Raw genomic sequence first — 27722 nt, 5'->3', positions numbered from 1 at the left:
CTGGTTGTGTTAAAACATGAAATCATAGACCTAAATGCAAAAAGGGCCTATAGGAATCATTTTATCCAACCCCTTATACTCAGGTAGGTGATACCACTTTACTGATGAGGCAACAAAAAGTGAAGGTAACATGACTTGTTGGAGAATGAACAAAAGAATGTTTAAGGTCTCCTGATCTTTGCACGTTACATGGGAGGTTTAACAATCCTACATACTCATATGCAAAATGGTTACAAGTCCTCAAAATTCAGAGAAACACTATAGTTTTGTAAAGATTGAACACAGACATATCTATCCTTTTTTTTTTTTAAAGAGCAGTCTTTTTCTCATTATCCTCTCGTTAATTCGAAGGGCATTTATTGCATGCTTACTATTTTCCAGGCATGAAGAGTGCAAAATTTAGTAAGAGACAGTCCCTAAACTCAGGTGTAGTGGGGAAGACAGAACCTTACAAGTTAAAAACACTGTAACAGAAGCAAACACATCTGTCATGGGAACAAAGATGTGGGGGATTTTATTACAACCAGAAGTATCTCTCTTCTCCGATTCCAAGAGCTTTCTTCATTCCTCTCCTTAAAATACTTGCATCAGGGAAGGTATCATCTATGAGATAATACAGGATGAGTGCTAAAGGACAAACAGGAACTCATCAAGTGACCAAAGGAAAGCCTAAATGTTTCAGGCAAAGGCAAGTGCATGTGCAAAGAACTTGAAAAAACCTATTTTCCTAATATCTAAAGCATAAAGTAGGAAGGCAGTAACAGGAAGTGAAAGGGAAAACAAGCAGAAACCAGATTACAAAGGGTCACATACATGACGGTATCACGTGTTTGTACACTCATCCAATTGTCTAAACTCATCAAACTGTACACACTGAAGGTGCAGTTCTTTGTTATCAATCATACCTCAACAAAGGTGTTACAAAAAATAATGTGGTCTTCCAGACACTATCTGGTACCCACCACCCACCCACCCACACACTAACTTATTGGAGTCTTCAGGGATCCACTTGGTAGTCAAACAGCACAGCAAACAGAGTAACTCTTTGGCATAAGAGGATCATGGGTTCAAGTCCCAGCTCTGCCACTTTCTGGCAGTGTAACCACTGGTGAGTTATTCTCCCTTCTTGAGTCTTTTATCTTACCCATAAAACATGGTAGTCCCCACATCTCAAAGCAGCCAGGAAGATGAAACAGATCAAGTGGTCAACAAATGTTGTTAGGCATATAATACCAATTCATTAATAGAGCTCAACTTTATGGATGCTCTCTCAAGCAGATAAATGGTAAATAGGGAAACATACCACACCCCTCCCCCAACAAAAGGAGGCCACATATACTCTTAAAACCTAAATATTAGTAAATTCTAGATTCACCGGAAGGCAATGACTTAATTTTGGACATCCAAAATACTCCTGGCAGGCATTTGTAGAGAAATAACGCAAAATTCTCAATTAGCAACAGAATATGAAATAAAAGTTCGTCGTAACTGCATATTCACTGTAACATCATGATGTGCTTTGTAAGTATTCCCATCTAATCCTCAAAAATCACTTTTAGGGGCACTTTTATTATCCCCTTCCACATAAGAAAACTTAGTCATATCGGTCAATTTGCAATGTATTAACAGAATGAGTAAGTGTGGACTCTGGAAGCTGATTTAATGAAGGGAACAAGGCAAGTGTGACTAAAGGGACAGGCTGTGAGGACTTCAACTAGATGCATTGTTGAGCCATGAACTATGATCGGAAAATACACAGGACTAATGTGGTAATTATGTTTACATGCAACTCTCCAATACTAGAATGTGAATCCTTATGGGCAGTTATTCAGAGATTCATATCCAGGTGTGAGGGATCCCAAAGCTGTACATATCACCCATCTTGCTTCATTAGAAAAAACTCAAGACCACCAACTAGACTTTTCTCCATTCACACTAAAAAATGGTTTTTTTTGAGACAGGGTCTTGCTCTGTCACCCAGGCTGTAGTGCGGTGACACAATACCAGCAGACTGTAGCCTTGACCTCCTGGACTCGTGATCCTCCCACCTCAGCCTCCCAAAGTGTTGGGATTACAGGTGTGAGCCACTGTGCCTGATCTTTCATAGCATTTGGTAAATATTACTAGGTCTTTGCCTTACACAGCAAATACACCCCAAGAAGGTAGCAACAAGACTGACTGTGTAGAATCTCAAAGGTTAGATAAAATCAGTTAGGGGATGAAATGGACTTATAGTCAGTAAGATTAGTGAGGATACATTTCAAGGACCCATGTTTGCTAAGTAAAGGTTTCCAATTGAATGGTATTGTTTTAATATGTCCTCTCCAAAATTCATGATGAAACTTAATCCCCATTGTTGCAAAGAAATTGCCATCAGTCATGCACTGCTGGTAGGAACATAAAATGGTAGAAAACTCTCTGGAAAACAGTTTAGCAGTTTCTCAGAAACCTAAACATGCAACTACCATTAAGACCCAGCAACTGCACTCTTGGACATTTATCCCAGAGAAACGAAAACTTACATTCACACAAAAACCTGTACATGAATTCTCCTAACAGCCTTAAAAACAACAGCTAACAACTGGTAATAACCCAAATGTCTTTTAGCAGGTCAATGACTAAACAAACTGTGATACGTTCATACCGTAAATTGTACTGAGCAATAGAAATACACACAATACACAAAACAACTTGGATGCATCTTCAGGGAATTATGCTAAGTCAAAAAAGGCAAAGGGTCACATCTAACTTACATGATTCCTGGTCATTTCCATTCTTGAAATGACAAAGAAATGAAGGCTAGCTTGGTGCTTGCTAGGGATCAGTGGGGATGAGGGGAGATAGAGGTGGTCTGACTACGTAAGGCAACATGAGGTATCTTGTGGTGTTAGAACTGTTCTACATATTGACTTTATGCTTATCACTTTTTTCTTAAGATGGAGTCACTCTGTTCCCCAGGCTGGAGTGCAGTGGCATAATCTCGGCTCACTGCAACATCTGCCTCTCAGGTTCAAATGATTCTCTTGCCTCAGCCTCCAGAGCAGCTGGGATTACAGGCGCTCACGATGGCTGGCTCATTTTTGTATTTTTAATACAGACGGGTTTCACCATGTTGGCCAGGCTGGTCTCAAACTCCTGACCTCAAGTGATCCGCCCACCTCGGCCTCGCAAACTGCTGGGATTACAGGCATGAGCCACCATGCCCGCCTATTATCAATATCTTGATTGTGAAACTGCACTACAGCTTTGTAAGATGTTATCACCGACAAACAGGATACAGTGTACAAGGGATCTCTATTATTTGTAACTCCATGTAAATCTGCAATTATCTCAAAATAAAACATTCAATTTAAAAAAAAAAGGAACTCCCATTGTGGCAGTTATCAAGAGGTAAGTTAAGGCCAAACCTTCATAAGACACCCAACCTGCCAGCACCTTTACCTTGGGACATCAGAGCCTCCAGAACCACCACATAAGCTTCTACTGCTTACCCAGGTCTGTGGTATATTGTTACAGCAAGACAATGGCCTAAGACAAATGCTATTACCACTATTATTTTCTGAGTCCTGTTCCATGCATGGTCAAAGCAATTCCAAGCTAGTATATAATACACAAAGAATGGATGCTTTAAACAATCTTTTTTTTTTTTTTTAGGATTCAAAAGCAAACTCTGGATCCTGAGCTTAACTGTTATGCAATAGATGACATCCCACTTATTTTTGTATATTTTATTTGTCCTGGCACAGTAGCTCACGCCTGTAATCCCAGCACTTTGGGAGGCCAAGGCAGGTGGATCACGAGGTCAGGAGTTTGAGACCAGACTTATCAACATGGTGAAACCCTGTCTCTACTAAAGATACAAAAATTAGCCGGGCGTGATGGCACGCGCCTATAATCCCAGCTACTCAGCAGGCTGAGGCAGAACTGCTTGAACCCAGGAGGCAGGTGTTGCAGTGAGCCGAGATCACACCATTGCACTCCAGCCAGGTTGACAGAGCAAGACTGTCTCAAAAAATATATATTTTATTTCTTCCTTGATGATTTAGAAGGACTATCTTCAAACCAGTACAAGTATTTCATATATAATACCTCACCATTTTCTGAGTAATTTGTTGCACAATAATCTACCTCATGTCCTTCAGCAAGAAATACATTAAATTTGAATAGCAAGGACATTACATAATGAATTAGGACACAACCAAAATTTGCTTTAAATATTTTTTTGGGGGAGAGGACACCACACTTCTACTCAATGAAGAGAAACATTTTTGTAGCCCAGAGGTCCTTTATTTTTTTTTTTTTTAACACCTGTTATGCCATGAATTCATAGGGAATAGGTTCTAGCAGCTCAGGCTCCTTCCCATTGGTTCTCACAAAGTGTGCTTCTCTGGGTGGAGCAGGCTATTAAAGGAAAAAAAAAAGGGAATAAAATAATTATGTGATGTGTTAAATCTCAACCTTAAAGTGCTCTCAGAACCAATGAAATATACACCAAATTCTCACCTGGCGCTTTAGTTGAACCCAGGTACCTTTCTCTTTGGCTTCTTTCTTTTTCTGATCATTTTCCTTCACACGTTTCAGGAAGCTATCTCGGCTCTTAGAGTGCTTAATGTGCTCAATACGCACATTAATTCTCTTGGCAAGAATCTTGCCCCTGGACAGAGCAGAAATTCTTTTAAGTGCTTTAACAAAAATATAACAGAAATGTAGAAAACTGATTTTGCAGTTTCATTTATTAAATAAACCATAAACCTTTTACCCAGATATGACAAATCAACAAAGTATGCCTTGATTACTTAATTTACAATCAATTAATCATATCAGAAGAGGCCTTGCAGAGAACATCCCTACTTTTAACTCTCTTTGATGAGATGATGGCCTCTTAAACTCTACTAATCTAAAACCAGACTGCTAATAAAATTTAAAGTTTACTAAACTTCTCTTTTTATTCTATAAAAACTGCTGGGCCAGGCGCGGTGGCTCATGCCTGTAATCCCAGCACTTTGGGAGGCCGAGGCAGGCAGATCTCGAGGTCAGGAGATTGAGACCATCCTGGCTGACACAGTGAAAGCCTGTCTCTACTAAAAATACAAAAAATTTAGCTGGGCATGGTGGTGGGCGCCTGTAGTCCTAGCTACTCCAGAGGCTGAGGCAGGAGAATGGCGTGAACCCAGGAGGCGGAGCTTGCAGAGAGCAGAGATCATGCCACTGCACTCCAGCCAGGGCGACAGAGCAAGACTCCGTCTCAAAACAAAACAAACAAACAGACCGCTTAGTAACAAACTGTGTAAGACTTTCCAGTAAATCTATTTCAATTTGTTTCCTCTGACAGGATACAGACAAACACCCAGTTTGCCTGAGTTTTAAAAGGATATTTCCTTTGCCCCACTTGAATGACCAATAAAGACATAAGTCCAACTGGCAAAGTGAAAAGGGGGCATATGAGGGAATACTGGTTAGCCACAAAGAACTACAACACTACTTACTTAACTTGTTTGTTTACAACAATGCCAACAGCATGCTGGGTAACATTGTAGACTCTTCCAGTTTTGCCATGGTAACACTTGTGGGGCATTCCTTTTTGAACAGTACCCATTCCCTATTAAAGAAACCAATGTTATATACCAGCATTTCCCCTTCCTTTAAAATTCTGACTTTAAGTAACTGTAAGGTATTCTAAGATTTCTTTCAAATGGCAACTCAAGAGCTTTCAGAGCCGGTGAAATGTGTTTTTCACATTGCTTCAAGCAATCAAAAAAAACAGTCATCATTAAGCTCGAGTGCCAAGATACATTTAAATCCAGGTCACAGAAGAACACAGCTTTCACTAGGAGGGTTTTTAATCATAGTAATAGTAATCTTCATCAATAATTAAACTTTGCACTAAGGCGTTCCTTTCCAACTTGACAAACTCATAGTTTCCCACCCTACCACCCAATTTCCACTAGCTGTTAACTCCAAGCGGGTAATGAGGAAAATTTAAATTCTGCTAAGAATAGCACTTTAAAAAATCCATTCTAGGCCAGGCACGGTGGTTCACACCTGTAATAATCCCAGCACATGGGGAGGCTGAGTCCGGCGGATCACCCGAGGTGTTCAAGACCAGCCTGACCAACATGGAGAAACCCCTTCTCTACTAAAAATACAAAATTAGCCAGGCATCATGGTGCATGCCTGTAATCCCAGCACATTGGGAGGCTGAGTCCAGCGGATCACCCGAGGTGTTCAAGACCAGCCTGACCAACATGGAGAAACCACTTCTCTACTAAAAATACAAAATTAGACAGGTATCATGGTGCACGCCTGTAATCCCAGCTATTTGGAAGGCTGAGGCAGGAGAACTGCTTGAACCCGGGAGGGAGGCGAAGGTTGAGGTGAGATCGTGCCATTGCACTCCAGCCTGAGCAACAAGAGCAAAACTCTGTCTCAAAAAAAAAAAAAAAAAATCCATTCTATACTCTTACAGATGCAATATACACTAGTATTTGAATTCCTACACTAGATTAAATCCAACTTTTCTATCTTCTGTAGTGTTATTTCCCCAATTTTATGTTTACCTTGATGTCTACAATATCACCTTTCTTATAGATTCGCATATATGTGGCCAAAGGAACAACTCCTACAAAAATAAATTTGGTATAGTGAGTATTAAGGCTAAAAGTCTAGAGTAAAAGAAATGCAATTTTACTAGCTTTTAACACATATATCATTTTTGATGGTTACATGCTTATTATCTTGCCAATGGACAATTTCTCCTGACAGCACAATCAGCCTACTAAATCACAACCTCTCTCCAAAGTTTAATCTTGCATCAATACTTAGTCACAAAATTACCATATAATTTTGGTAATGTATTTACCTTATCACGAAATAAGCTGGGTAGACGCTAGTTATTTAATTCTATTGATACACATTCTATGAACTACAACACATGTTGAACACAACAGAACAAAATGTGTGCCATGCTTCTCTCAAGGAAGGTAAACCTACTTACCATGTTTTCTAAAAGGCCTAGAGAACATATATCGGGTGCCTCTCCTCTTTCCCTTTGTGTTCGTCATTTTGGCGAATTACTGAAACCAGAAAGCAGAACAGTCAAATACGACTGAAAACTGGCATTTGCCCCAAACCCCTGTAATTTCAAATGTTCACATTTCAGTAGCAAAGTGAGAACTGCAAACTGAAAGCTGGATCACCAAGCAGTTAGTTGAAAGGTTAAAAAATCATTATTTTAGCAAGTAAGGTCTTTTGGCAAAACTGCCCAAGTTCTATAACATCAAAACTCTTAAGGAGCAGAACTTGATACGAGAATCCAAACCAGTACCCTTTCTCTATGAGAATATAAAAACACAACAGGATTTCTACCACACTCTATCTGTAGAACCCAATTTAGAATGCCAAGGGCATGTTAATTACTAATTAGAAGATAATTTAGTGGAGAACACAATAAAACAGCCTTACATTTTTATGTGAATTAAACCTTTCTTGTCAACCAAATTTTCCGTGATGGTGTATCTCAAACACCATCTATTTAACTATCAGAAATCTCAAGCCACTTCACATTTCTGATTATTTACTACGAACGTATACAGGGTAGAAGAGAGGGGAACCCAGGCTTTATAATCATTGACCTAAATTTGACATAGGCTCTGCCACTTACTAGCTGGGAAACCCACATTTCATCTCTCATCTTCATTTGTGAAATAGGGGTGAACACTTTCGTAGCTGAGGTAATGTCTACAAAGAACTCAGCAATGCTTGGCCCGTGTAAAGTGCTCAGTAGTAACCGGCAGCTAATTTATCATTATCTAAGAATTCACCTACAGGCATTTAGAAATTAACCTTTCCTTTGTTTCCCAAAAAGGCCAAAACAATAGTTTTGATAGCTCTTTAGTCATTATAGGGCAGAAATGCCATTCCTGGCCATTACTCCTACCATAAAGTAAAATACAGCAGTCAGGCTTAACGTGTTGACAATATTCTAACACAATTTGGTTTCTAAGTTTACCAACAATCCTTTAAGAATGGCTCCCAAAGTACCATTTTTATAAAAACTGTATAGCAAGAAGACATGTTTCACCTAACTCACCAAAGTCAAACCATTGTTACAATGGATGAACCCTTTAAATGCCAGGTACCCTGTTCCAATCCCCAAAGCCTTTAGATGCGTATAAAGTTCCAAAAAGTTGTGCTAAGTTAGTACACAAAGGGTGATACTGTGTAGATTCAAGTCACTTTGTGGAATCACCAAGTGGTATAATCAGTTAACTCATTCCTGATTCCAGAGCCCATAATCCTCCACTAGATCCATCTTTCTGAGTTTGGAATCCATTTTAAGCATGGACCCCATACACTTAAAACTGAAGGCACTTTTCAAAACGATGCTTTACAGTCTGTAAGAGTATTAAAATCATGGCAACTAGGATCCACCATAAAGAGCAACCTGCAGTTTGCTCGACTCTGTTAATGTCCACAAACTAGACAAAATGATGAACTATGGCTAAATGTTTCCCTTCACTCAAAGCATGCTGCCCTAGAATTCGCAAAACAGTATCTCCTCTTGGTGCAAATATTGGTATTGCAACCTCAAAACACTTTCCCTTCGTCCGATCACCATGTGGGGTCAAAATTTTAAAAACAGTCGGAAATCGTCTTATGCATTAACTAAGAGCAGTGAGGGTTCATCACCCAGGACGACTCCGGGACCCACTCTCCGACCAAGAGCCCGGGTTTTCACACCTGTAGGCTTCACAGGAGATTAAAGCCGACGCCTGACTTTGAACCCATTCCTACTACCTCTTAAGTCCTCACCCAACATCACAATATTAGGAATAAAAAAGCCACACTGAAAGGAGTTAGAAAGGCATCAGGCCACGCGGCCCCCACACAGCCTATGTGAGAGGGCCACCCACAGTACCGGAGATGCAGCCACGGGAACATAAAACGAAGTCTTTTAAAGATTAACTCGAGTCGCCTCACCCCAAGCGACTCAGTCTCGTCTTTCTCGCAAATGTCCCCCCGCAGGGCCGCAACATCGCAGTCCGGTTCTCAGCCCACGGACCAGGCCCGACCCGGCGCACGCTGCTCCCCGTCTGGCAGAACATGGTTTAACCCGCCCATGCCAATGGACCTCAAACAGGTTAGAGGGTCTCCCCACGGTCCCAATGAACGACCTCTGAGGCCACAAGGTCGCGGTTCAAGTCTGTCGAACACCTAGCGCCCGAGAGCCACGCGTAGGCCCTACCTGGAAGATGGCGGTTCCGGCCGAAAGGAAAGAGGCGGGGCCGCGGCGCGCGCCTTACAAGGGCCTGTGGGCTGCCCACGGCGCTGCCTGAGGGAAACGCCAACCGTAAGCGACTTCTTTCTAGGGAAGAAGATCGTCTCTGAGAACACAGAAAGTCTGTGAGGATATTTTCCCCTCTTGCGAAAGAAAGGCAACCGGTCAACACAAGCTGACACTTGCATCGTGTCAGACAGCCCGGAAAGGGGCCTTCAAGGGCGATCAAGAGGACGCCGTCGTCCCGAGCGTGCTTACGCCATCCTTTGCGTCACCGCCTTCGCCGGAAGCTGGCTTGCATCCGCGTCTCCCCAAGGAAAACTGCGGTTGGCGGTGTGGGAAGTGCTAGTAGTAGTTGCTTATTTGTTTGTTTGCAGAAATAATTGCGTGGGTACGAAGGTCAAACGAGAATGAAGCAAGTATATTATCTAGTTTGTATGTCTTTAAATAGTTTCTCCTCCACACGTCTAAACATACGCACCTGCTAGTAGGTGCGCAAATGTTAAAACCTCTTTGGGAAAGCAATGTGGCAAAATCTAGTAAAAAAAGGTTTTCAATTGCTAAACCCCAGCACTGTGCTCCTACCTATATGTGTTGTAGAAACTTTGGTAAGTGAACAAGGATGTACATAACAGCGCTGTGGGTAGAAGCAAAAAATTAGAAACGTCCATCAATAACAGAATAAATACCTTATGGGATGTTAGTTAGGATGTAGTAGTATACGCCAATAAAAGAAGACTGAACTCAGAAATGTGATGAGGCAAAAAGAGAAAGATGTAGAAAAATAAATAGTATGACAATTCATATACATTCAACTCTAAAACTTGTAAAACAGTGCTATATATTGCTTAGTTATGCATACATATGTAGTTAAAGAAGTCAAGAAATACAAGAGAATGAAAATCAAGTTGAGAAAAGCGGTCATATTTGGTAAGGAGGGGACAATAAAGGGAGGCTTTAACTGTATTGACCATTATTAAACCGGGTGTTAAATATATGGGTGGCCATTGTTTTATTCACTACACCTTTAAAAATAGATATTATTTTCTTAATGTAGTTTATTTAAGTTGAGATAATCCCATATACCCAGCATCCAGTTTCCCCTGTTATTAACATCTCATGCTAATATGGTACATTTGTTGCAATTAATGAACCAATATTTTACACTGTTATTAACTAAGGTTCACATTTTATTCAGATTTCCTTCGGTTTTACCTAATACCCTTTTTCTGTTCCAGGATTCCATCCAGAATACCACATTACATTTAGTTATGATGTCTCCTTATATGCCTCTTGTGGCTGTGGCAGTTTCTCAAACTTTCCTTACTTTTGGTGACCTTGAGAGTTTTGAGGAGTACTGGTCATGTATTTTGTAGGATGTCCTAATCATGGAATTTGTCTCATGTTTTTCTCATGATTGTATGTATTTTTAGGATGCATTTTTAAAAAGTCAGCTAAGTTAACAAAATCCCTTATCAGACTGAATATAAATAATATCGTCCAGTCGCTTTTGAAATTGGCATGTCTTCGACTCACTCTCCTGATGCACCTGAAAGTTGTAATTTCTAAGAACTGCGTCAGCACCATTTTTTAAATGTGTACATTCTGTGACCATCGTCATCAGCACTTACATCATTTGCTGAGGAACTTGAGGAGGAATAGGATTTGGTATTGATTCCTTCAATACGTTGACTCCTCCAGACCTTCACTGTAACCATTAGCCCTTGGCTTCTAGATTGTCTTTAACTTAATTTTCTGTAGTTCATTATTACAATCACTCTGTTAGCACTCACTTCCTCAGGTCACTTTTCCTTTCCCATTACTTTCTTTCTTTCTTTCTTTCTTTGAGAGGGAATTTTGTTCTTGTTGCCCAGGCTGGAGTGCAGTGGCGCGACCTCGACTCACCACAACCTCTGCCTCCCGGGTTCAAGCGATTCTCTTGCCTCAGCCTCACGAGGAGTAGCTGGGATTACAGGCGCCCGCCACCACACCTGGCTGATTTTTTTGTTTTTAGTAGCGACGAGGTTTCACCATGTTGGCCAGGCTGGTCTCCAACTCCTGACCTCAGGTGATCCACCTGCCTCCACCTCCCAAAGTGCTGGGATTATAGGCGTGAGCCACCGCGCCTGGCCCCCATCAGTTTCTTAGCACATATCGAACCTTGGATAAATGCAACCATGACAGTACCTCCACAGCTGAGCAACGTTGAAGAAAATCTTGTAATCTGGTGTGATGACAAATCAGAAACTAGTCATCCACGCACTATATTTTTTTGCACTTGGAAATATTTTTTCGAGCCCATAGAGTGTTTTAAAAATTAACATATCAAAAAAAAATAAAGATTTCTGGCTTCCCTTGAGAAATCAGGAGATCTGGCAGCATAGAGCTGATAGTCTTGATGGCCACTCCACTGGCTTCCCCTTTAGATGGGGCATTCATTCTTGAGTTCCTTCGTCACTCAGCCTGCTTCAGTCATTTACCTGCCTGGCTCCTGTTGGCATTTGTGTTTTTAGCCTCTCCCATGAATTCACGACCAACCCTTAACAAATGGGTACTGTACTGTTTAGCATCCCCACTACAGTTCCCCAGTTAATTTGCTTACCTGCTGTCAAAAAAAAAATTAAGCTTTTACATAATTAAAGTTAGTTTTATTCAGAAGTCTCACTGAGGACTGTAGACCAAGGTTTATACCCTGAGGGCAGTTCTTTCACAGGGCTCCAAAGTGGTCCTTCAGCCCATTGCTTCTATGTAGGTTGTGGGGGTTCTGTATGTGTGAAATCTCATTAAAGTTTGGGTGTAAGAGTACATCAGTTTATAGATTACTAAAGTAATTTGGTTATAGATTGTAGAAGCATAATCACTAACCCTGTCAGACATCTTCATGTAGGAAAAGGCAAGGTCAAGTTCATTTACTGTTTCAGGAACGTTGTAACTCAGGCGAGTGACACGGGGGGCCGTGTGCTCTATCCTGTTTTAAGATTCTTCCTGAGGAGCTGCATTTCATCACAGTCAGGGGTTCAAGCAGAAATAAGCAAACCTGGCTTCTTAACATTTTCTATTTTGTCTCACATTATTCTATTTAAAGATTATTTCATGTCATTTCTTTGATTATCAAACCTTCCTTTCTCCCACCTTCCTTTCAGCTGATGACTGCCTCTTTTTTTGAGACAGAGACTCTCTTAGTCCCCAGGCCGGAGTGCAGTGGCATGATCTCGGCTCACTGCAACCTCCACCTCCCGGGTTCAAGCAATTCTCATGCCTCAGCCTCCCAAGTAGCTGGGATTATAGGCGTGTGCCACCACACCCGGCTAATTTTTTTATTTTTGGTAGAGACAGGGTTTCGCCATGTTGGACAGGCTGGTCTTGGACTCCTGACCTCAAGTGATCCACCTGTCTCAGCCTCTCAAAGTGCTGGGATTACAGGTGTGAGCCACCACACCCAGCCAACTGCCTCATTTTTATCAGTGTACAAACATGCTCCCAGCCAACTCCATCATTTTTATCCATGTACAAACACACTCTGGTGTTCCCCACTAAAACCCGCAACTCTCTTCTTTCTGATTCTGCTTGATCTCATATTCCTTTGTAACTACTGCCCCATATGTTCATTTTTCTTCTGTCAAATGTAAAAAAAAAGGAGTCATGAAATTTTTGGTTTTGTACATCAAAAATTGTGAAAGTTCAGCAGTGTCATACGGTTTAATACATAAACACTATTATCTCTTCCTCGTCTTTCATTCAGCTTCAGTTTCATTTGACTTCTGTTCTAGTCATGTCACTAAAGCTGCTCTTGTCAAGGCATCAACTGCTTATATGTTGCCAAAGCCAAAAGACATTCCCTGTTCTTTCCTTTCTTGATCTCCGCAAAGCAGTGGACTCTGTTGGCCAGCTCTTCCTCCATGAAACACTACCCTTCCTCACCACTCCACAGTCTGATTTGCTGATTTTGCCTCCTCTCCCTGTCCTATAAAGACTACATTTCCCTGGGTCTCGGAGCTAGGCCCCTGCTCTTCTCTTTCTGTACTGCCTTCCTGGTTAATTCCATTTACTTCTATAATTTTAAATTTCATCTCTGTGTTGCTTACTACCAGATTGATTTATGTGATTCCAGCCTTTCCTCAAGATTGCTATTCAACTTGGTATCTATTCTTGGATACTCTTTAGCATCTCAACATGTCCAAATCTTTTATTTTTCTTTTCTTTTTTTTTAACTGCTCCTTGTGGAGCAGGGCTATCCCATAGGCAGCGTGCCTAGAGTAGCCAAAATTAATTGTATGTGGGTACTCTACTGTTTAGCATCCCCACTACAGTTCCCCAGTTAATTTGCTTACCTTCTGTCAACTTAAAAAAAAAATTCAAGCTTTTACATAATTAGTTTTATTTAGAAGTCTCACTGAGGACTATAGACCAACGTTTATACCCTTGGTATAACCTTATGGGATGGGTTGTAAGTTTTTATGGGATGTTTTTAAGTTTTAGATATACTTTTTTTTTTTCTTTTGGAGACAGGGTCTTGCTCTCTTGCCCAGGCTGGAGTGCAGGAACATGATCATGGCTCACTGCAGCCTCAACCTCCTGGGCTCAAGCCATCCTCCTGCCTCAGCCACTGATGTAGCTGGCATCACAGGCATGCACCACCACACCTGGCTAATTTGTAAAAATTCTTTTGTAGATATGGAGTCTCCTTTTGTTGCCCAGGCTGGCCTTGAACTCCTGAGCTCAGGCAATCCTCCCACATTGGCATCCCAAAGAGCTGGGATTGCAGGCGTGAACCCCATGCCTAGATCATAAAACTTTTTATTTTTTGCCAGATGCAGTGGCTCACACCTGTAATCCCAGCAGTTTGGGAGGCCGGGGCAGGCAGAGTGCTTGAGCACAGGAGTTCGAGACCAGTCTGGGCAAGATGGTGAAACCCTGTCTCTACAAAAATACAAAAATTAGCAGGGTGTGATGGTATGCGCCCATAGTCCCAGCTACTTGGGGGGCTGAAGCAGGAGAATCACTTGGGCCCAGAGGTTGAGGCTACAGTGAGCTGTGTTCATGCCACTGCACTCCAGCTGGAGCGACAAAGTGAAACTTTGTCTCAAACAAGAAAACAACAACAACAAAAAAACTTGATTTTTACCCTGAAGCCTGTTTCTGCTCCAATATTTTCCATTCAGTACATAGCATAATCAAGAAACCTTGGTTTTGTCTTTAAGTTTCCCTTTATCCCTTCCGTATGGAATCCATTGGAAAGTTTTGTTCCAGTTCTGATTGTAAAATATTAATATATTATGTATCTCCAGCTGACCTACCTCTTCCCATCTCTATGGCCACGCCACTAATACCTCTTATTCTGAACTACAGCAATGGCATCTTTATGGTCACTTTTTTTTCCTCTCTTGCCCCTGTTCTATCCATTTCCTATATAGTGGCCAGGGTGATCTTTTAAAAATATAAACCTGATTATATCACACCCTTGCTTACAGCCCTCCACAGGCTTTCTGTTGCTCTTAGAATAAAATCTAAATTCCTTACCTTGTCTTACAAAGTCCTGCATAAACTAGATCGTGCTTATCTTTTCAGATTCCTGTCTCCCTCACTTTCTTGTGTCTCTCTCTGCCTTCTTCAATTCCGTAAATACTTCAAGTTTTTTCTAGCCTTGGGATCGTTATGCATGCTGTTCCCTTTGTTCTTCAGTAGCTTGATCTTTCTCATCTTCTTGATTCCCGAAAGAGGCTTCCTAAGAGAAGTGATGCCCAAGAAATTAAAACATGAATGGGCGTTAGATGAAGACAAAAGAGCATTCCATCGTAGAAGACAATGTAGCATGTGACGGTGAGTACAAGCAGTGTGGTGTTGCCCATGCAAGACAAGAGTGATGGGAAATAAAGCCAAAAGGCAGATAGTGAAGGTTCTTACCAAGGTGCCAAAGAATGCTGAATCGAGCCTGTGAGGCTGGAAGCAAGATGGAGTCAGCTATGCTAGACTTCTCTCACTTTCTTTTTTTTTTTTTTTTTTTTGAGATGGAGTCTCACTTTGTCACCTAGGCTGGAGTGCAGTGGCGCAATCTTGGCTCACTGCAGCCTCTGCCTCCTGGGTTCAAGCAGTTCTCCTGCCTCATTCTCCCGAGTAGCTGGGACTACAGGTGTGCACCGTCACGTCCTTCTAATCTTTTTGTATTTTTAGTAGAGACAGGGTTTCACCATGTTGGCCAGGATAGTCTTGATATCCTGACCTCATGATCCACCCGCCTCGGCCTCCCAAAGTGCTGGGACTACAAGCATGAGCCATCACCCCTGGCCTGACTTCTGTCACTTTCATAATCTTTGTAAAGGTGGTTTCAACCTCATGTCACGTACCTTAGGGGTAAAATCAGTCTTGGACACTAAACCTCTCAAAGGTTTTGGTGAAGATGTGTGTTTTCACAAGTTTATCAAATATGGAGTTCTTAGCACTAGTATTCTGATTGAAGATCTCCCCAATTGGAATAACTTACACATTACTGGAGGACTCCAAAAACTGGTGAAAATTACAGCAATGAATGAGAATGTCACTCTCACAGATCAGCCCTCGATAGACTTCTGGAGTGCTGTGACCACTGTTTTTCTCATGCTCCCTGAAAGCTTTTCTGAAGGAAACCTCTCTACAGAGATTGCCGGACTGTCCTATTCAGATTAGTATGATTGGTGCCCAAATGTTCTGCAAGGAGGAGATTTGTTATTTGAAGACTCTGCAGATAGCCTGTCCTCACTCAGCACTGGAGTGGCAGCAGTCTTAGTTGTAAATTACATCACCTCATGCATGGTTCCTGTGTTAACTCTGTGATTTGCTTTCCTACCTCCCAGGTCTCCTTTCCACATGTCTACACTTATTGTACCAGGGTAATTTTGTTTTTAATATTTATCTTGAAACAATTTCAAACTTACAGAAAAGTTTCAAGAATATTACAGAAGACCCCGTATGCCCTTTCTCCGCATTCACTGATTGTAACATTTCACCACATTTGTTTTCTCATTCTCTCTGTATCAGTGGTTTTCAAAGTTTAGCATGTATCTGAACGACCAGGAAGGCTAAGGTTAAAACACAGACTCCTGGCCCCCATCGCAGACAGGTGATTTAGTAGGTTTGAGTTGAGCCCAAGAATTCGTATTGCTAACAAGTTCCCAGGTGACACTGCTGCTCCTCCAGGGATCCCACTTTGAGAACCACTGTTTTCTCCATCTATGTAAACACACTGTATATGTTTTTTTCTAAATTGTTTGAGAGTGGGTCACACATATCTTTTCCTCTTTAGGCCATATACTGTACTGATTTGTGTCTCCTAAGAATGAGGACATTCTCATATAACCACAGTACATTTATCAAATTCAGGAAACAACACTGATACAATGCTTATATCAATTTTTTTTTTTTTTTTTTTTTTTGGACAGAGTCTTGCTTTATGGCCCAGGCTGGAGTGCAATGGCGTGATCCTAGCTTACTACAGTCTCCACCTCCTAGGCTCAAGCCATCCTCCCACCTCAGCCTCCCAAGTAACTAGGACCGCAGGTGCCACCACACCCAGCTAATTTTTTAATTTCTTATAGCGAGGGGGTTTCACCATGTGGCCCAGGCTGGTCTTGAACTTCTGAGCTCAAGTGATCTGTCTGCCACAGCCTGCTAAAGTGTTGGGATTACAGGCTCCTGGCTGGTATCACATTTACAATCCACATTTCAAATGTCAGTTGTCCCAATAATGTCCTTTATGGCATTTTTTTTACATGATCCAGTCAGAAATCATATGTTGTATTTATTAATAGCCGCTGTGTCTCTCTTAGCTTTTAATCTGAAGCACTTCAGCCTTTTCTTGCCTTAGGTGACATTCATGTTTTTCAAGTCTGCAGGTCAGTAATATTTGCCCTGGTATAAGCAGTGTTTTCTCCCTTATGTTCCATCTGTTTGCATGAAGATCACGCAAATATCTTGCTTCTAACAAACTTTCCCTCCTGGATTAAGTATTCATCATGATTCTTGCAATTTTTACTGTGATGGTTACAAAGCGGTGATTTTCCAGCTCCACTTCTACTTCCACATTAAGGAAAGGCTTTCCATTTTTCCCTATTCATTTATTTTATTCTTTCATTTATATGTCTAAATGTTAACCTCTTTTCCCTTTCCCTCTAAACCAATTGTGTTCCTCAGGGATGTCAGAGTCTCCTTTAAAGGACAAGGTGGAAAGTGAGAGGGTAGAGCCCAGGCCCCTCACCCTTGCTGCTCCCCAAGGAGTGCCACATTTATCTGCTTCCTATAGTAAGGTTCATTTACAAAACAAGCGGTCTGCTACTTTTTTTAGAGTTTGAAAACCACCATCTTAAATAAATATCCTCTGTGCGCCTTACAAAAAAAGAAAAAAAGAATGCTTAATCTTTTTCTATAGACAGTTGAGAATCTGACTCGTTTTAACCAAAGGCATGACAGTGGTAGTGATAGCTGATATTTCCTGAGGGCTCATTCTATGTGCCAGTAAGCACTTACAAATATTATCTTACTTAATTCTTACGAAACTCCTAGGAGGTAATGGGTGGTACCTATTCCTATGCATTTAGAAGATTCTACAGTGTACAAAAAGTCGCTCTTCAGGTTTTTCCATTGCTGTTTTGGGATTGAGCTTTCTCAAGTCACCTACGTCAGCTGGCATTTGTCCATCTGTTTTTCAGCTTTCAAAATGTTGCTGTTATTTTTTATCTTCCCCATGCATATGGTTTAGGTCTTTAGACACGCATACACACACACACACACGCACACACACCCAATGGGATTCTAGGAGGGAACAAAATTAGATGAGGGTATTTAATCCATCATTTTAATCTGGAGCCCCTAGGGATGAATTATTTAGATGCAGGATACCTAATAATTAGTTTAACTCATATTGTTTTAGCTGAATTGGATGTTGAAGGCATTCCAATACTAAATGAGGAGTTGGGTTACGGAGTGGACATTGGGACATTGTTTTTTAGCTACTCAAACTCATTCCTTCTTCCTACTAGACCTCTATTTACTTGGGGGCCTTAACTCCTGTCCCATGTGCATATTCTTAGGAAGGTACTCCCTACCCACATCAAAACTAAGGGGACCAGAATTGCACTCTCCCTGCTCCAATAAACATAGGGTAGACATCCCTTCCAGTCAACCCCCTCCCTGACTAAAAACAATATTCTGATTTCTGTTTGATTCATTGATTGAGATGGGATCTTGCTATGTTATATAGGCAGGTCTTGAACTCCTGGCCTCTAATGATCCTCCCACCTTGACCTCCCAAAGTGCTGGGGTTACAGGCATGAGCCAGCCTGCCTGGCCAATATTCTGATTTCTATAACCATAAGTTAGTTTTGCCTAATCTTGGATTTCCTATGAATGGTACCATACAGTTTGTACTTTTTTTTCCTGTGGCTCTTTTTGTTTAGCTGAATGTCGTTGAGAATCAATCATACTGCATGTACTAGTAGTTCAATTCTTTTTATTGCGATAGTAGTATTCCACTGTATGAATATATCACAATTTATTTTTCTGTTCTCCTCTTGATGGCAGTTTGAGTTGTACATAATTTTTGTGGGTCTCGCTGTGTTGCTCATGCTGGAGTTCAGTGGTGTGATCATAGCTCACTACAGCCTCAAACTCCTGAGCACAAACAATCCCCCTATCTCAGCCTCCAGAGTAGCTGGGACAATGGATGTGCACTACTGAGCCCAGCTTAGGAGTTACATTCCTTGATCGTAAGGTAGGTGTATTAGTCTGTTTTCACGCTGCTGATAAAGACATACCTGAGACTGGGTAATTTACAAAAGAAAGAGGTTTACTTTGACTTATAGTTCCATGTGGCTGGGGAGGCCCCACAATCATGGTGGGAGGTAAAGGCACGTCTTACATCACAGCAGGCAAGAGAGAGAATGAGAAAGATGCAAAAGCAGAAACTCCTGATAAAAACATCAGATCTCATGCGACTTATTCACTACCATGAGAACAGTATGGAGTAAACCACCTCCATGATTCAAATTATCTCCCACCGGGTCCCTCCCACAACATGTCGGAATTATGGGAGTACAGTTCAAGATGAGATTTGGGTGGGGAACGCGGAGCCAAACCATATCAGTAGGTGTATGTCTAACTTCATAAAATATTGCAAAATGGCTCCCAAAGTAAATCCCAATTTTATTAGCATTTTTCTCTCAAGAGGATAAGGAATTTATTTTACTATAGCCTTTTAAAATAGGTTTGTGTCATTAGCTCCAATGTACAGATCTGAAAAACAAAGTGGCTTCCTGATTCACTAATGGTCAATGTGTCTCTAGTTTGAGACCGTTAATATAAAGAGAATAAGAAAATAATTGAAGCTTTAAAAGAAATATGAAGTAAATTACATGTAGAAAATAGGAAATATCAAAATTCAATATTTATGAGCTTCTAGATTAAATCAGATACTGTACTAAGTGATGAGACCATGAAAATGAATAAAACATGATCCTTGCCCTCAAGGAACCCACAAAGAGTCTGGTAGAAGAAAAAAGCAAGTTCATTACAATATTCTAAGTGATTTAATAGAGGACACTGAAAATGAGTGACATGGGAGTTCTGTGGAGGAAGTTACTGCACCTAGATTGGAGGAAGGGGATGGGAAGAGAGTAGAACCCCTGAACAAAAAAGGGAGCTTCACAGAGGTTTGACTTGATAAGAGTAGCACTTTAATCAGAGAATGAATATTAAGGGCATTTAAAGTAGAGGGAACAGCTTATGTAAAGGCATAGAGATGGATAACAACTTTAGGATGTTGGAGTAGTGAAAGTTGTCCAATAGTCTTAGAAAATAAGAGCAACAAATGAACAGGGATGTGGCTTATTAAAATAAGGGAAACTTATAATTTTCTGCTAGGCTTGAGTAAAACACTACACAAAACACAACTTTTGGTCAATTAGCTGAATTTACATCTATGTATTTCTATTTTTGTGTTTTCCGTTGTGAAGGGATTTTAACAAAGTAGATATTTTGTTTTATTTTGGTTTTCAGAAGACATTGGCTGATTAATTCCAGGAGGACAAATTTTCCAAGCTAGGAGAAAAAAAAATTCTGTCCTTTATGTGAGAGGCCCAGTTGGTCACCTCTTTTGAGTATCTCACCACTCACTTATTATTTGTCCTTTGTCCTGGTAGATTGACAGGAGAACAATTTCAAGTAAGAACTGATTAGGAGTTTCTAATGTAGAAAGTATATAATGAGAATTCTTGTCTCAAGAAAAATGTCACTGCAATGACAGCTAAAGTAATGAGGGTTAGAAATACTGTGAATAATTGAAAAACATATCATGAAGAATAATTGTGTAAAATAATCTTTTCCATCAAACTTTTTTTTTTTTTTTTGAGACAGAGTCTTGCTCTGTCACCCAGGCTAGGGTGCAATGGCGCCATCTCGGCTCACTGCAACCTCTGCCTGTTGGGTTCAAGCGATTCTCCTGCCTTGCCCTCCTGAGTAGCTGGTGGCACCCACCACCATGCCCAGTTAGTTTTTGTATTTTTAGTAGAGACAGGGTTTTGCCATGTTGGCCAGGCTGGTCTCAAACCCCTAACCTCAAGTGATCCACCTGCCTCGGCCTCCCAAAGGGCTGGGATTACAGGCATGTGCCACCATGCCCGGCCCCATCAAACTTTTTATTTGAGATCCTGAAAAACAGCAGAATGAACAAGACAAAAATCTATTTTTTATTTTATTTTTATTTTTTGCCACTTATCCTGAAGTTCTAAAAATCTGTTTTTTTAATTGAGCAAGGCAAAGATTGTGTTCTTCCTTCCGAAATCTGATTCTTATCTGAAAAGCGTAAGGCATAAACAGGCTTGTAACCATGTAATTGGACATTCAAATTGAATCCTAACCCCCTAGTACACGTCCTCATTGTCGGCAGCCAGATTTTTCTGTCTCAATCCTGATTTTTGTTCCAGACTTCAAAAATGTCTTCAGCTGCTCTAGACTCTAAGGCCAGTACAACATGAGGCAGAACCGAATCAAATACTAGAATTATTCAGATGGGAAATGTGTTGAAGTGGTGAAGCAGTTGGGGAAGTCATTGCAGTGGTTTGTAGAGGCCCAGTTATATTTCAAGAATAAAGCACAATTTGGAATGTGGAAACTGCTTCACTGTCAATATTAGACTTTTGACGTAGATGGGAAGTACTTAGTAGACTGTTAGGACTTGTAATGAATTCAGAGAGACCAGCTGGTCAGTTGAAGTCAACAGTGTTCACTCCTAATAATTATATTAGTTTTTCTAGGTAACGCCACCTGGAGCTATGCACATATTTTCCTGGCAAAGTTACTTTTTGTATTTGTAAAGAAGGAAGGAAGAGGTTCACCCTCTGATCCCACACAATTGCTTCTTAATGATTTTAGGTGAAGGCAGACAAACAAATTTCACTTCTGTTGTTAGCCTTGATTGATTGGTTGATTATGGCTACCTGGACCTCAGTTGAGAAGCTTCTAAGGTTAATTTCAGGCTCATTGAAAATTAAAGATTATGAATACCTGATGTGCTCCCTGGGAAGAAAAGCACCTGTATATTCTGTATTTTTGTCACCTCTGATTTAGATAACTAGTAGTAGAAATAATTTTACCCAAAGAGGCAAGGGCCTGCACAGGAATGGGAACAGTCCAGGAGATTGGATGGGGGACATGGCTTGTAAGGGGGTACTCTGGAAGAGAGGGGTCCCTATACCAAAGCTAGTAAGAAAAAAGATATCTTTTTCCATGGTGGGAAAAAAGCAAGAGTTTTGGAGCCAACAGACTAGTTTCCAGCTCTGTTCTACAGCTTTCTGTAAGCCTATTTCTTTGCCTTTAAAATGGAGGCACAAATAATTGTTCAGAAGGGGTTTGGATTTATACTACCACATGAGACAATGAATGTAGAACATCGTTTCTATTTTGTCCGGTACCTGGCAGCTGGTGGATACAAAGTGTATCCTGCTGTCCTTGGCCATCTCTCTCCTAGCCCAGCCAAACTCAGAAGTCTGGTCTGTGCAGTCCTTAGTGTCGCAGACTTGCAAGGGATCTGTGAGTCAAAACTGTTTTCATAATAATGCTAAGGCATGATATACTTTTACTTTTTTACCCTTGAGTCAAAATTTTTTTTTTCTTTTTCCTTTTTAGAGCCAGGGTCTCGCTATGCCGACCAGGCTGACCTCAAACTCTTGGGCTCATGTGACCCTCCCGTCTCAGCCTCTCTAGTAGCTGGAACTACAGGCAAGAGTCATAGAGCCCAGCATCCATATCTTGTTAATGTATTTTATGTAACAAAGCAGGAAGTATGCATATAGCGCTGTAACATTGTGCTTTCCGATCAGTATGATGGTTGGCTGGAGGAAAAATACTTGGCTATTGTTTGACTTGACAGCTGAACTTAACCACCACTTTATTCCATTGAACAGTTTTTACGTGATAGATTGACAAACTATGGTGCTTCAGACTTGGATATTTGGCAGACATTTTTGAAAAATGAACTAAACCAGATTGCCACTTCGATGAAAACAACTGATGATGTTTGTTGCCAATGAAAATTTGAGCTTTTAAGTGAAAATTCGTATTTTGGAAAACTTGTATCCACAACTGTGAGCTTTAGGGCTCCCCAAAACTTAGATACTTTTCTGATGAGATCAGTGATGATATTAACAAATATGTTTTGTTTTACTTTGTATAAAAATTGTGTCAGTATTTGGTTGATCTGCATAACGGAGTGAACCCTATTTTCCAAATGACCAATACGTAATGTTACAAAATAATAAATGAGAAAACATCCATTTGAAGTGTAAGATAGATCAGTAGGTTTTAATGTAACACAGTAGGAAAACTTCATTGCTAGGGTTTCAGATTTCACACTAATCTTTTTAAAAAATGTGACACTTAAGGCCTGGTGCGGTGGCTCACGCCTGTAATCCCAGCACTTTGGGAAGCCGAGGCGGGCGGATCACCTGAGGTCGGGAGTTTGAGACCAGCCTGACCAACATGGAGAAACCCCGGCTCTACTAAAAATACAAAATTAGCTGGGTGTGGTGGCACATGCCTGTAATCCCAGCTACTCGGGAGGCTGAGGCAGGAGAATTGCTTGAAGCTGGGAGGTGGAGGTTGCAGTGAGCTGAGATGATGCCGCTGCACTCCAGCCTGGGCAACAAGAGTGAAACTCCATCTCCAAAAAAAAAAAAAACCTGACACTTGAGCACTGGAATAGGATCAAATAAGGATAGATGCAGTTTTCTGGAAAGGTTATTCAAATACCTTTGGTTATTAAAAAAAAAGGTTGTAAAAAGGTTATTCTCCTTTTTATAACATCTGTGTGAGGCTGCATTTTCTTCATATTCCTGTACTTCAGCCAAACGGCATATGGCAATAGATTTGGTGCAAAAGCAGACGCGAATATCTCATTATCTTTGATTAAGCTAGATATTAAGTAAAGACATTGGAAAACACTAAACATTAAAAACAATGCCACACTTCTTAACGTATTTTTTCTGGAAAGTATTGTTATAAAATGTTATTTATGTTAACATGTAGGGTTTTAAAAATTATTTTTATGTAAGTTAATGAGTATACAAATTCTTCATTTTAACTTCTGATATATGGTAAATATTGATAGATAAAAATCACACAAGCAAAAGTTGTCACTGATCCTCAGTAATTTTTTGACAGGTAAAGATTTCCCAAGACCAAAAAGCTTAGGAGCACTGCCCCATTCCACTGTTCTGCTGCTGGTTTTGCTTTGACTCTCCCAGAGGAAAACCAGGGTTGTCACTGGAAGTTCCTGAAGTAATCTCCTTTTTTAGCAAACTTTTCATTATTACACTATTTGGGTGAGTCCCAGACCAAAATATGCACGTTCTCATGGTGATCTTGCTTCTGCTAAGTTTTCCAGGAACACGGACTCATGGGATTATTTTCATTTTGCTTTGTTTCTGGGCAGGTCATGGTACAACTTTGCTGAATTGCCTTGAACTGAAGTATTGGATTTTTACTTTAATTTATCCTGTGATTATGCTGATTTTACTTCACTGATATTCTGTCATGTCCTTAGATTTCTAATGAAACTGCTTACAAATCAACCAGGTAAAATTTTATGGGAAAGTTAGGGAACTAGCACTTGGTTATGCTTGTATAAAAAGAAACCCACAAAATTTTTTCTCAAAACAGTCTTTCTGGTTGTCAAATGAAATAGGGGAGCAATTAGACTTATGTCTGGTGAGTAGATTAAAATATTTCTGCTGACTGCTATTGTGTCCTTTCTGTACCTCTGAGGTATCATTCAGATACTTGGCTGTCCTCTGATGGAATAAGAAGAATCTGTGGTTGAAATATTTTGACTATAGTACTTGCTGACAAAAGGCAAAAACCCTTTTAACAATTAGAAAAATTACTCTGGCTAAAGTTTCATATATGCCAGGAATATTTGAAATAGACCTTATTTTTTTGAAAACTGACAATATAACCACTATAATGAACCACAATGCCATAAAAATATTTCTGCATAATAGTTGATATGAAATGCCTTTAAAAGTTTTAGTACTGGGATTTGTAGCGGAAGCATAAAATGCAATGTGAAGAACATTTCTCAGACATTAGTTTAATGCTATTAATTTGTACTTAGATTTCAAAATCTATAGATGAAATTTTACTACCAATTATTTTCTTCAAACTATTTTTAAAATACCTATGATGCTTAAATTTTCACTTCTGTAGTACAGTCCTCTCTCTATATCTGGGGGAATTGCTTCCAGAACTACTCAGATACCAAAATTCATGAATGCTCAAGTCCCTGATACAAAATGGCATAGTATTTGCATATAACCTACACACATCCTCCTAACAGTTTAAATAATCTCTACGTTATTTATTAATATGATACCTAATACAATGTAATGTTATATCAATAATTGTACCGTATTATTTCTGTTTTTTAAATTATATTGCCTTTTAAAATTTTTCTCTTTTTTTTTTTTTTTTTGAGATGGAGTCTTGCTCTGTCACCCAGGCTGGAGTGCAATGGTGCAATGCAGTCTCAGCTTACTGCAACCTCTGCCTCCGGGGCTCAAGTGATTCTCTTACCTCAGCCTTCCAAGTAGCTGGGATTACAGGCACGCGCCAGTGCGCCCAGCTAATTTTTGTATTTTTAGTAGAGACGGGGTTTCACCATGTTGCCCAGACTGGTCTCAAACTGCTGACCTCAGGTGATCCACCCACCTCGGCCTCCCAAAGTGCAGGGATTACAGGTGTGAGCCACCATGCCAGGCCTAAGTTTTTTTTTCCAAATATTTTCCATAAGAGGTTGTTTGAATCCACAGATGTGGAACCCATGGATATGGAGGGCTGACTGTGTTTGAAAGCTGACTTATGTGCATGAATTTGGCAAGGTTCAATGTAAATTGTTTGCTAGAATTCTATTTAATTTTGGTCTATCTGGGAGAAGATTATTGAAACTGGAAAGTAAACTGCATAAGGAACGTCTAGGGGCAGTGGTCTGGTTAACTTTGGCATGGTGAGTTTCAGATAATTATACTGCAGAGTTCATAAGGGTATGGGCTTTGTCACTATAGGTTTACCACTTCGTATCCAGTGCTTGGCATATAGCAAATCCTCAATAAATATTTGGGAAAAGATGAAAATGGAAGGGAGCAATGAGCTAGCTCAACCAAATCAGCATTGCTACAGATAATGTTAATATCAGTGACAGAATTCTAAGAAAATGATCGTTCACAGTTGCAGAGTCTTACAGAAGGAATTAGTGTTTAGGGTTCATTTGAGATTAACCAATGAATCTGACTTAGTTTACTTCCCAGCTGACTGGTTTCCTCAAGCAGTGCTCAGGGCATTCATTTGTTCATGAAGCATACATTTATTGGTCACCTCTGTGACAGGCACTGTGCTGAAGATACATGAGAATAAAACAGGCATCCCTATGCACTTGAAGTTTACATTCTAGTGAAAAAAGACAGTTAATAAAAAATTATTTACGTGATTACAATATATACATTATGACAGTTGGAGAAAAGTGTTACGGAGAAAAAAATGAAGACAGACATTACAATTTAACATAGAGTGAGCAGAGAAGACCTCTCAGGACATTTGAACAAAGATCTGAAGAAAGTGAGGAAGGGAGCCATGCAGGTATCCGAGAGAAGAGCATTACAACAGAACAAACACAAAGATCCTGTGGACAAAGTGTTCGATACATTTAAGCAAGGGGCCTGGGGGGGTTAATGGCTGGGTAACAGGAGAGGGAGGGTAGTGCGGAATGCGGGGAGAGGTAAGCACATTTTGTGAGACGTTTAGGTATTGCAGGTACTTTGGTTTTTATTCTGAGTGAGATATGAAGGCAGTAGAGGGTTTTGAAGAGGAGTGACGCAATCCTTATTTTTGTAAAAGATGACTGGAGTAGCTGTTAAGAATGAAGAGAAGGTAGTTGAAGGGAGAAACAGAAAATTCAACAATAATAAATGAAGACTTCAATACTCCGCTTTCTCTCTCTTTTTTTTTTTTTTTTTTTTGAGTCAGAGTCTCATTCTGTCACCCAGGCTGGAGTTCAGTGGCATGATCTCGGCTCCCTGCAACTTCTGCCTCCCAGGTTCAAGAGAGTCTACTGCCTCAACCTCCAGAGTAGCTGGGATTACAGGTGGGCACCACCATGCTCGGATAATTTTTGTATTTTGAATAGAGATGGTGCTTCACCATGTTGGCTAGGCTGATCTTGAACTCCTGACCTCAGGTGATCCACTTGCCCCGGCCTCCCAAAGTGCTAGGATTATAGGCGTGAGCCACTGTGCAGGCCACTCCACTCTCTATAATAGATAAAACCCAGACAAAAAATTAAGAATGTAGAACACTTGAACTATATTATCAAATAACTGGCCCAACTAACGCCTATAGAACATTTTAACAACAATAGCAGACTAGACATCTTCTTAAGTGCATATGGTACATTCTCCAGGATAGACCATATACTTGGCCATAAAACAAGTCTCAAAAAATTTAAAAGAATTAAAGCCATACAAAGTATTTTATCAGGTGACAAACAAATATTTTGGAAAATACAAATATATGAGAATTAAATGATGCACTGTGTTACCAATGGATTAAAAGAGAAGAAATAATAGAAATTAGAAAATTATTTGAGATGAATGAAAATTAAATACAAGAGCCTGGTGTGGTGGCTCATACCTGTAATCCCAGCACTTTGGGAAGCTGAGACAGTAGGACCACTTGAGCCCAAGAGTTCAAGGCCAACCTAGACACATAGACCCCATCTAAAAAAAAAATTAGTCTAGCATGATAGCACATGCCCATTGTCCTAGCTACTTGGGAGGCTGAGGTGGGCAGTTCACTTGAGCCTGAAAGGGCAAGATTGCAGTGAGCCATGGTCATGCCACTGCACTCCAGCCTGGGCAACAGAGTGAGAACT

The 27722-nt window shown here is 40.4% G+C and overlaps 1 protein-coding gene, 1 long non-coding RNA gene and 2 other non-coding genes across 7 annotated transcripts in view; 1 reads left to right on the top strand and 3 right to left on the bottom strand.

Annotated features, from left to right (window-relative positions):
* Positions 1 to 4261: 4261 nt before the first annotated feature.
* Positions 4262 to 9517, bottom strand: RPL21 (ribosomal protein L21). Of its 4 annotated transcripts, none has more exons than XM_019039861.3 (6): positions 9245 to 9517; positions 6995 to 7073; positions 6558 to 6619; positions 5487 to 5599; positions 4504 to 4654; positions 4262 to 4401 (listed from the first exon to the last, which is right to left on the bottom strand). In XM_019039861.3, exons 2-6 carry the CDS (start codon positions 7059 to 7061, stop codon positions 4312 to 4314), a joined length of 483 nt encoding a protein of 160 aa, XP_018895406.1. In that variant the 5' UTR covers positions 7062 to 7073; positions 9245 to 9517; the 3' UTR covers positions 4262 to 4311. The 4 variants fall into 4 exon arrangements, with proteins under 4 accessions (XP_018895406.1, XP_063553289.1, XP_063553288.1 ...); XM_063697219.1 differs by having other exon boundaries at positions 8980 to 9253; XM_063697218.1 differs by having other exon boundaries at positions 9174 to 9253.
* LOC115930479 (small nucleolar RNA SNORA27) lies at positions 5315 to 5440 on the bottom strand. The gene has a single exon (XR_004067115.1). It is a non-coding gene; the product is annotated as a small nucleolar RNA SNORA27 (small nucleolar RNA).
* LOC115930468 (small nucleolar RNA SNORD102) lies at positions 5706 to 5777 on the bottom strand. The gene has a single exon (XR_004067104.1). It is a non-coding gene; the product is annotated as a small nucleolar RNA SNORD102 (small nucleolar RNA).
* The window catches only part of LOC134756965 (uncharacterized), a 64676-nt gene continuing 46471 nt past the window's right edge, over positions 9518 to 27722 (top strand). Inside the window, exon 1 of the long non-coding RNA XR_010130512.1 lies at positions 9518 to 10207. This is a non-coding gene — a long non-coding RNA (uncharacterized lncRNA). The remainder of the gene's footprint in view (positions 10208 to 27722) is intronic.

The sequence above is a fragment of the Gorilla gorilla genome, chromosome 14 (genome assembly GCF_029281585.2).
Source record: "Gorilla gorilla gorilla isolate KB3781 chromosome 14, NHGRI_mGorGor1-v2.1_pri, whole genome shotgun sequence".
Lineage (NCBI taxonomy): Eukaryota > Metazoa > Chordata > Mammalia > Primates > Hominidae > Gorilla > Gorilla gorilla.
This window is presented reverse-complemented; position numbering and strand designations above follow the sequence as displayed.